The following is a 10,969-nucleotide window of genomic DNA, read 5'->3' as shown; positions in this document are numbered from 1 at the left end:
AAAGCTAACATGGTTTTTACTCAAGTAAAAATTACAAGAACCTTGAAAATTTCAAAGCAAAATTGCTCTGAATAAGAATAGGAACTGTGGTTAGCTCTGTGTTTTTCCTGTGGTGATAAGATAGCTCTTGGAAATTATACCAATACCCTTGAGAATATTTTTAAACAGTCTCTGAATAAGAATGCCTATGAGGTTTTAAATTTCTTTCTCTCTTTCTTTAAAAGAAATGAACCAAGAGGATACAAACAGTAATGATCTGCATGCTTGGCCTCTCCTCTCAGCCCTAACTACTTCACTCTGTCAGGTAGTAACTCATTCCTGATTGTGATGAAAAGTCTGTTAAAGCTGAGAAAGGCAATTCTTTAATTTCTTTCTTCAGTCACACTTTTCTTTGAACTAAGGGAAAAAAATCCATGAATCCTGTCAACAAAATACCAGTTTAAGCAGAAAAGAGTTAGCTTCTAAATGAATGACACATTAAAACTTGCCTATGCAATTAGAAATGAAGTTAATTTACAGAGATAAATTAGTCACAGGTAGCTGAGATGTGACTGTGTTAAACAGAATATAATACAAATGGGTTTTTTTAAGGAAATATTTAAAATATGTTCTTAGAATGAATTTTATCTGTGTATATTTTAATTTTCATATGCAGCATTTAAAGATTCACTAAGATAAAATCATGAGCACTGAATACAGTACTGATTATTGCCTTTTTGAATGCTTAATTTTCTATTTTGCCTTAAAATTTTCACTTTATTCTCTTTTCACATTAACAAACTCACTGATAACTTTCAAATAAATGTAGTAATTGTTAACATTTGGAATTGATTGGGCAATCACAAACCCTGAAAATATGAAATTATCTTATTTCCTTCATTCTTCTTGTATATCCTGAGGTAGAGGTAAAAGCTAGTATCATTTCTTCTTATTACTGATAAGAGTGTACATATGCCCTCCTCTCCAAGATTCACAGATATATTTTTTACAAAAATAATTTATGATATAAGATATTCTAGAACATATTTAAACAACTAAGACTAAATCTTTAAGAAATCGGAATTGGTCTTTGTTATGTAGTGTTGTTAGTTCTGTTTTCCTCTTTTGAGGGAAAAGGAGGGTTGACAGAAGAGAAGGGGCACGCATGATTATTTAGCAGTGCATCTATGGAGGCTCAGATGGTAAAGTATCTGCCTTCAAGGAGGGACACCCGGGTTTGATCCCTGGGTGGGGATGATCCCCTGGAGAAGGAATGGCTACCCACTTCAGTATTCTTACCTGGAGAATTCCATGCACTGTAGCCTGGTGGGCTATAGTTCATGGGGTGTTGAAGAGTTGGACACGACAGAGTGACTAGCACTTTCTTTCCCCCCAGTGTGTAGGCATAACTTAGAGATGGAGAAGAAGTTTTGGGGTGTGAAAGTAAGGTTTGAGTTTAGGAACTTTGACTATTTATGTCATGGATCAAGTTTCAGCCCTGAACTTTAGAGACTATTGGCTGAAAAGGATAAATGTGCATCTCTAACATCTAATAATAGTGGTTGTTTATTTAATGACCACCTTGAGGTAGTCACTGTGCTAGATATTTGACATAGTGTCTGATTTAGTCCTCACACACATCAGAGAACAGGATATCATTACATGTAACATGTAATGTACATGTAACATGTGAGGAAACAATCCCAGAGAAAGAAAGTGGTTTTGCTCAAGATCATAGAGCTTGTAAGTGGTTAGGCTGGGATATGAACCCAGGCAGTGATACCATGGATTTCAACTTGCTCTCTACTCTGCTGTACCAGCATAACTTAACTAATCTTAGGAACTGGGAGAAACAATTCTTAAGTGACACTGTGGAACTTCTGAGTACCTTTCCTCCCTATTTACTCTTATACTCACCCATCGTCTCTAATAACCTCGAATGTGGCCTCTCTCTGTGGACAAACCTCCTGGATATGAGGGTCCTGGTTTTGGTTGTTCTTCTAGTTTCCTTTAAGTAGCCCTGGGCCACTTATAAACTGTGGTCCAAAAGAGCCTTTTCATCTTTTGCTATTAATTGATGGACCAGGAATAGTTGGAAACTTTAAACAGATTACATCCTGTATTCAGGTGTTAGGACAAGCAGAGCACTCCTACAGTAAGAAAGCTTCAGAATGGACACCAAATGACAGCCTTGGAAATATATGAACAATCCATATGTATAATTTATCAGGCTTACAGGTATCAATGATTCAATTTAATATATGTATTGGGTTGGCCAAAAAGTTCATTTGGATTTTTCCATAAGATGTTACAGGAAAACCATAAAAAACTTTTGGTCAACCTAGTACTTCAAAATAAATGGAATCTTACATGTGCCTTTATAAATTTTAACTCAGTACTCTGATCGTAGGTGACTAAATAAAAGTCATCCTTTGATGCTTATAGGATAAAATGTTATTGACTATTATGAATATGTTAATTTAACTTGGAATGAATATAGTTTGATCCCATCCCCTGGAGAAGGAAATGGCAACCCACTCCAATATTCTTGGCTGGAGAATTCCATGGACAGAGAAACCTGGCGGGCTACTTTCCATACAGTCACAAAGAGTCAGACATGACTGAAGTGACTCAGGACAATCTATAATACATGAACAACATACATGTATACACATACATATGTAAATATATATGTACATACAAATATTTTTATATGTATGTGTATATAAACATATACACAGACACACACATACACTTACCACCTGGGAGTTTATTTTCAATTTGTTAGTGAAAACATGATTATCAATAGTTACTGGATAATAATGATTAAAAGAGAGTAGGTGATTTTTTAAATATTTACATTGAGATTTTAATTTGGAAGCATTTTGATTGAATATTTTCCTGTTTGTTTATTGAAGCATGCACTATTTTCAAATATTCATAATTTTATTGTGGTTTTTAGATAAAAGCTTACAAAATTCTTCATATATGTATATATATATGTTTCTCACAAACTGGAAGTATTAAAAACTTTTTAAAGTTTTTAAAGCTTTAAAGCAAATGTGTTCTTTTAGTATAAAGACTATAAAATCCATTCCCTTTGAAGGAAAATACCCACCAATTTGTGAAATATTTTTGTTTTCTGAAAAAGAGTACCAAAGGTATACATTTGGAAAATTGACTTTGTTTTAGAACTGAAGCCAGTGGGCTCATATCTCTATCAAATATGAAAAAAAAGTGTGTTCATGTCAAGCATCTGGCTCTGGGTATGTCATCGTTCATGGATGGAAGAAGAATATGTGATGGCCATATGTGATCATCAAACCCCAGCCCTCTGGCACTGGTATATCACTTTTATACTTGGCGAAACCTTGTCTGACAACATTCCCAAACAGCTTGCAGCAGTTAATCAACTCTAGTCAGCTATTACAGCTGATCCTTTCTGCAGATGGAAGATGGTAGGTTAGCTTTTCCAGCTCTTTTACATATCTCCCTGAGCTCTCCAGTCTCTAAAGTACATTTGTCTGCCAGTGGGTTTCTGGAGAAGGCATCTGCAATTATAAACATTTTCCCAGGAACATATGCTGTGTGCAGCTTAAACCCTATCAGGCATAACAGAAATCTCTTGCACCTTAAGGGAATTAACACAGAGATTTGATTTTGATAAAGGAGTTAGACTTTATAGTTAGAAAGAGTGCCAAACAAGCTGAAAATTGCAGCACATGTGCTGACATCTCAATATTAGTGTATTTCTAATCGTGTGTAAGATAAATATTAAAGCATCAATAATATATACAAATATCAATTGCAACTTATATGCCATAAAATTCAGATGATATTTCTTGACTGATTTATTATAAGGCTTGAATCACTGCTTACCCTCCAATGACTAGAACAGTGACTATACTTAATATGATATTTCAAGCAAATTGGCTCAGAGATGGCAAAAATATCAGAAGACAGTAATGCTAACTTGATAGCTTGATTTCTCTTGGATTTCCATCCACCTTTTGAGATTCAGTTGACAATGTTAAGCTCTCAACTCATTGAGAAAGTCTCTCCTGAGTACGTTGATCTTTAGCAGCCTTTCTCTTCTCTTTTATTGTTTAGTCGCTAAGCCTTGTCCAACTGTTGCGACCCCATGGACTGTAGCACAGGCAGCTCCTCTGTCTGCCTGGGATTTCCCAGGCAAGAATACTGGAGTGGGTTGCCATTTCCTTTCACAGGGGATCTTCCTGATCCAGAGATTGAACCTGTGTCTCCTGCATTGCAGGTGGATTCTTTACCCATGAGCCACCAAGGAAGCCCTCTCTTCTCTGTACACCTGCCCAAATTAAAAGTCAACACTTTTAATTGTTGACAAAATGTTTTTTCAATATTTTTTTGTCTTTGCCAAAAAGGTTGCAGAACATTTGGGTGAGAGGAACTAGGTTTTATACCATTTATGTGCCTTGATTATAGCAGGTACTCAATTAATATCCTTTAATTAAATAACTGTAAGTGACTAGACATATTAGACAATTCCTCTAGGATTTAAATTTGCTGACACCTTGAGCAATGAGGAGAAGAAGGATAAGGTGCTAAACAGCTCAATCAAAAATGTTTAGTCTTCTCTCTGTGTCAGGTAAATAAGGAAAATAGAAGTGGTTATAAAACAAGGCAAAAGTTTCTTGCCAAGTAATAGAAATAAATAAAAGACAGATTGTATAATGCTTTTCTCACTTCAATAAGTTATTTGCTGAAGTTTTTAGTCTTGATTGGAGGGGAAGAAACCAAGTTTGCATTTGTCTTAAAAGGAAAAAAACTTTGCAGAAATAGAGAGAGAAAAGCACCTGGCTTAAATATTCTAGGCCAGGAGGGAGATTCCCTGGTGGAGGGGGACCCCGCTGCCATACTTGGTACCCTGGATTGGAAGGTAAGATGTGAAGACCATGGTCTGGGTCTGAAGCTCCCGGAAGAAAGCCAGGCGGACCTCTGCTTCTTTGGTTCTCTGCATCTGCAAGAGAATGACAGTTCCAGACCATATGTAAATGTAGACCATTTTATTTAGTCATCTTGTAATATTTCCTGCTGCTTAATTCACAAGGTAGAGTATCTTCCACCTAGCCTCTCGCTTCAGTGCCCCTTCCTTCATTTTCTATATTCACTGTCACCACCACTTCATCTTGAACCCAGAGAAAAAGGAATGTAGTTGTGAGAAAAAGTTGGATAATTTGGGCAAAATAAATCATTTTAGAAAATATGTTTTTTGAAAGCAAGTGAAACTTCTATTCAAAGAACTGAAAGATTATAAACTACAAATGGAAAATCAATGACTAAAGAAACTAGGTATTCTCTACTCATAAAAGGATGACCTTAGACATACGTTTTGAATCATACTTAATGACTTTTGAGTATATTCTCCTTTCTTCAAATATTATGAAATTGCCTCATAATTTCCAAGATTATTTTGTCTCTTTTCATCAGTCATTCCACTATGCATAGATTTAATTCAGTGGTTCTTATACTTTAGCCTGCAGCAGAACCACCTGGCCTGCCTCTAAGTTGTTTCAGTCATGTCTGGCTCTTTGTGACCCCATGGACTATTGACCACCAGTCTCCTCTGTCCATGGGTGTTGCCAGTTAAGAATACTGGAGTGGGTTGCCATTTCCTTCTCCAGGGGACCTTCCCAATCCAGCGATCGAACCTACGTGTCTTATGTCTTCTGCATTGGCAGATGGGTTCTTTACCTCTAGTGCAACCTGGGAAGACCAAAAACCACCTTGGAGGGCTTAGCAAAACACACATTGCTGGGCTCACTCCAGACTTTCTGATTCAGTGGATGGAGTGGGGATGGAGCTTGAGAATTTGCAGTTCTAATAAGTTCCCAGATAAACTAATGCTGTGGGACCAACAATATATACTTTGAGAACTAAAGGGAATATTTGAAACTAATTTATGAGATTCTTAAGGGCAGTGTAATATTTAAATTTAGCTGTGATTTCCCAATACGCAAGCAAAATCTTTTTTGACAGTGTTAATCCCTTTGTAGCTCATCCAACATTATAAAAGATAAAATAATTAGAAAATTATAAAATGTTTGGCTTTGATTTTTCAAATAATCACCTGTTTTCTATATTATTGCCAGGTAAAATTGTTACTATTTTGATTATCTCTTAGGTAGATATCGATTAGATTGAAATTTGGAAATTTACTATTTATCCTGCATTAATCTGGAGCCCATGTGATATTATGCATATGACCTATAAGGGGTACATGCAAAATTCTTCTTTTTCATTAAAAATATACTTTATTACCTTTCTACTATTATTTTTCCCTTTTCTTCTCACATGACCACCTTTGACTATCTTCCTCATTGCTGCTGCTGCTGCTGCTGCTAGGTCGCTTCAGTCGTGTCCAACTCTGTGCGACCCCATAGACAGCAGCCCACCAAGCTCCTCCGTCCATGGGATTTTCCAGGCAAAAGTACTGGAGTGGGTTGCCATTTCCTTCTCCAATGCATTATAGTGAAAAGTGAAAGTGAAGTCGCTCAGTCGTGTCTGACTCTTCGAGACCCCACGGACTGCAGCCCACCAGGCTCCTCCATCCATGGGATTTTCCAGGCAAGAGTACTGGAGTGGGGTGCCATTGCCTTCTCCATCTTCTTCATTAGATACCATTAATTTTTTCAAGACTATCTGTGTTCTCATTTCTCATCTTTATTAAGTCACATTGTCAGACATCTCACATGTGCATTCATTTCATTTACGTGTTGCTATTTTAGATTGAGTGTATGTGTAGAGCAAGGTTCATGATATGTGTTTTCAAATATCAGAGGAGCCATTATGAAGAAAAGTAACTTAGTGGATGAGATGGTCGGATGCATCATCAACACAATGAACATGAGTTTGAGCAAATTCTGGGAGATAGTGAAGGACAGGGAAGCCTGGCATGCTGCAGATCATGGGGTCGCAAAGACTCAGAAAAGACTCAGTGACTGAACAACAATGAACAACAAACTTAGACTATTTTGGAGACCTATGAATGGGAAGGACAAGGAAAACTGGCTCTGGATTAATAGGAGGAAGATATTTATGGCAGCTGCACAAAGATTTGGATAAGCATTCATTGTACTTATACTAAAATCGGAGTTACAGCTTTATAATTCACAGTAGATTTAAATGGTCTCCCTTAAGCACTGACACCCAAGTCCATGTAATTTGTGTGTGTGTCTGTTGAGGGGCAGTATTATTCTGAATCTTTTAAACCTCTAAAGAGTAAATTTGAAGAAAGGACTGATTTTCTTTTGAATAGTATTCATTCCTCTTCATTCATTGTCTCCCAAACATGTCCTGTATGAGCACTTGAGAGAGATTTAAAAAAAAAAAAAATGGTGAACGAATATAGGCTTCAAGGTGTGGTCCTTTGGACACTAACATAAACTGTTACTAGGAACAATTGGCTCATTAAGGTCATGTGTACATTTGATGTTAATGAGGAACATTAATTGCCAGATGGTCCAATTATTTATTTAACCATAAGGTTGTGGGAGTAGACAAAATGGATCTCTAAGATTATACTAGTCTGTGACATTTAGCATTTGGACATGCTTTAGGGGTGTGACTGAATGGAAACAAACTTGTCATTTGGTCCCATGAAAATAGAGCCCCATACTGACAGTATTATAGCAATTTGCTTCCCTAAAGTCCCCCATCCTGAACTTCTCTCAGATCTGGGACAGACACAAAGGATATAGGCTTCAGAATTCCTCTTGCTCTAGGGAAAGGGGCCTGAATGAGAACCTCTCCCCAAGAGTGAATAGCTGAGAAAACTGAGAGGAAGCCTATGTAACACTGTCAGATTTGGGAGAGGAGCGAATGCCACACTAGCAATAGCGCCTGGAAAATAATAAAAGGGTACACACATCCTTTCATTGGCTGTAGTGCCAAAAGCACTGTTGTTATTGACTTTCAGAGGAACAGAGACAAAATTGTGATCTGGGGAACACTAGTTTAAAATGATAAAATTCAGAATAGTGTTTCATCTCAGAGATGGAAGTATATGGCTATTGAATAGTAAGGGACCTTTATGAGCAGCCAGAAATATTTTATATCTTGATCTTGGGTAGTGGCTACACAAGCGCATCCTCATTTTAAAAATCACAGAGCTTAAGTTTGGTGCCTTTTATGCACTTAACTGTACACATATTATCCTTCAATTGGTTAAAAAAAAATATGTGTAGGGATTAATTTCTAATAACTGATAAAAGCTTATTAGATTCTCTTTTGTCAATTTTACTGTTAAAAAAATTAGCAAATTACTCCAAATTTATCTTGTAAATTATTTTGCTATGACAGAATGTGGTGGGTTACTGAATGTCTGGCAACTGGTTCTACATTCCTCACATAGGTCTTTAGATTTCATGGCATTAATGTACTGCAGCCCAGATCACGTCCAAAGTCTTTACTAGGAAGTCGAGGCTCAGTCAGACACTTCTGAGAACACCATTCTGAGATCACTTGCTTGCTCTTCTGGGATTTTGGTTTACATTGGAGCAGCAGAGCCTTTGAAGATCTACACTGAAGCTTCTGTTCAGTTTAGATCATCCTGGGAATGCCTGTTTTTCTCAAACTTTAAGTTTGAGACCAAAGTGTTCATAAATTGCTTTTGTTTTTTCTAACTAGGGGACTTCAGACCACACAAATATTCCTTCAGTTCTAATGGCATCCAAAGTCCAAACTATCCTTTGATTTAGTGGTGCTGACGGAACTGCCTGTGAAATGTGTGAAATGTTCAACTAGCCTGTATTCCCTGGGAAAATGCTATCTGCCAATACAGATTAATGGGCCAGAGAACATCATGACAGTATAAATAATGTCTTTAAATCTATTTGAATAAAACTCCACAAAAACATAATAAAGTGACTTCCCCCTGAAACAAGATTTTTAAGTTCTATAGGGTCCTCTCACAGATATTTTACCCACTTTATCCATTAAATATTTTGACTGGGTTGCAGAAACGGTGTTAGTTTTCTACTTAAAGTTTTACCTCTTAAGTTGAGTCTTGAGCCCTTATCATTACTGAACATCACTGCTTTTTTTGGTAGATTAATCATATTTTGATCATAATATTGCTTTCTAGTCACAAGTTTCTTCAAAGACTACGACTACCAGTTGAAGAAGAAACTCCTTTGAATTTCTATCTGGCTTTGAATTTCTATCTACGGTTTTAAAAATGTATAACCAGCTTATAAATATTTCACATCCTCTGCAACTCTTTACCGTACAGGCTACAGTTGTTGCTGTAACTCTTACTTGATAAAGTGATGAAATGTTTCGGACTGAGTCTTAGTGTCAGTCTTAAATGAAGGAAAGAACGTGCCAAGATTTTGTCTTCAAATATAAAAATGAGACACATATATATTAAAATTCATGATTTTGAAGTTTCATGTCTATATTTTACAATTTGCTTGAACTTTCCCAGTGATACTCAGAGACTAGTGTATGGTGACAAAAAGTGAAAAAAAATTACTTCCTTTGTTTCAAGTTAAAAAGCATCCTAAGTGTGTTTTGACAAAGGAAGCAAATAAGTGTACACATTTCTCTGATGTAGATCATTAATTTAATTTAGGATATTTTAAATTGGTGGACTCTGTTAATCCTATTTGTAATTAGGTTAAAAGGTTTCCACCAATTATACTGATCACAATTCTTCATGATAAAACTGTTCATTAGAGCTCAGAGTTTAATGGCTTCTTCTGATAATGGAATGAAAACACATTATAATTTCATTTTTATATCATTTCACAAGTGTTTTTAGTGAGATTGCAACTCATTACCTAAAAGCAGCATATCCCTTTTCTTCTGAGCAGTTCTTTGAGACAGCACTAATGAGATTTACATTTTCAGGGATGTGAGGAGAATTTACCAGTCCCCCCTCCCAAAGTCTTTAATTAATCTGTTTGCTTAAATTAGTTTCTGTTTAGTTTTTATGTATAATTTACCATCAAATAAATTTTCAAAGATTTTTGCTTCGTTGTTCAGAAATATTTGCTTCTAGTCCATTAAATTTACTAGGATCTCCTGAGAACACACGTTTAATTCTCTACAATAAATGCCTGTATCACATATTTTAAATAGCAGATAGGAAATTAAAAAATATTGAACTATAACACTTTTAGCTTATGTGTGAAAAGTTTTCTACCAATCTCTTTAAACTGGAAATATCAACTTGTGTTTCGAATTAAATATTCCTATTCTAAATTTTGCTCTGCAGCTCTTCTCATTAAGGTTTATATTTATGATAACAAAAACATTGTTTATATCTTAACTTTTGGATTCTTTTAGGTAGAGTGGGTTTGGTTTTTTTTTAAATATATTTAATGCAATATGCTCTTTGGCATTCAAAGTTAAAAACTACAAAGTTCCAAAGAACTAAATGACAGGTTTTAAAGTATCAATCTCACTGATTGTAACACCTTACAACCTATATTTTCAGTCATAAGGGAAATATTATTAGCTGTCTATATTTACTCTTACCTTTAGAGGCCATGAATATGTCTGAGTCACTTATCCAAAGGCAGCCAGGTTAAAAGAAAGGCTCTTCTTGTTGCAGCAAAGAGAAACACAGCAGGCATAGAACTTCAGAGGGTGTCTGCTTCTTGTCAGCTTACAAACACCAGAGGAAGGGAGAGCCTTGCAGCTTCCGGATGCTGTGTTTATCATTTTGAACAACAGGAGGAGACAAAGCCATCATAAAAAGTACACACTACTCACAAACCATCATCCCACTTGGTGGCTGAAGGACCAATTGGAAAAGAATAAAAACCCAGGAAAGAAAATACGCAATGCTTATTTTTATGGACCGTATTTCCATTTAATATTTAAAAATTATTTCTTGAAATATGTATTTTTTCCCTCACTGCAGTAGCCGAAATATTTCATTTTTCTAATTTCTAGCAATCTCCTGTAACAGAGTCTGTGATAAAACATTCTATCACATGTAGGTTTC

At 36.0% G+C, this 10,969-nt stretch overlaps 1 protein-coding gene across 1 annotated transcript in view; it reads right to left on the bottom strand.

The window, feature by feature from the left end:
* PLSCR5 (phospholipid scramblase family, member 5) overlaps positions 1–10,510 on the bottom strand; it is a 26,208-nt gene extending 15,698 nt beyond the window's left edge. Inside the window, exons 1-2 of the mRNA XM_010858128.1 lie at positions 10,498–10,510; positions 4,812–4,975 (exon numbers count right to left, since the gene is read on the bottom strand). Coding sequence (XP_010856430.1) covers positions 4,812–4,975; positions 10,498–10,510 — 177 coding nt within the window. The remainder of the gene's footprint in view (positions 1–4,811; positions 4,976–10,497) is intronic.
* Positions 10,511–10,969: the final 459 nt, after the last annotated feature.

Source organism: Bison bison, unplaced genomic scaffold (genome assembly GCF_000754665.1).
Source record: "Bison bison bison isolate TAMUID 2011002044 unplaced genomic scaffold, Bison_UMD1.0 scf7180017864384, whole genome shotgun sequence".
NCBI classification, from domain to species: domain Eukaryota; kingdom Metazoa; phylum Chordata; class Mammalia; order Artiodactyla; family Bovidae; genus Bison; species Bison bison.
The sequence above is the reverse complement of the archived record's forward strand: the minus strand, read 5'-3'. Positions and strand labels throughout refer to the sequence as shown.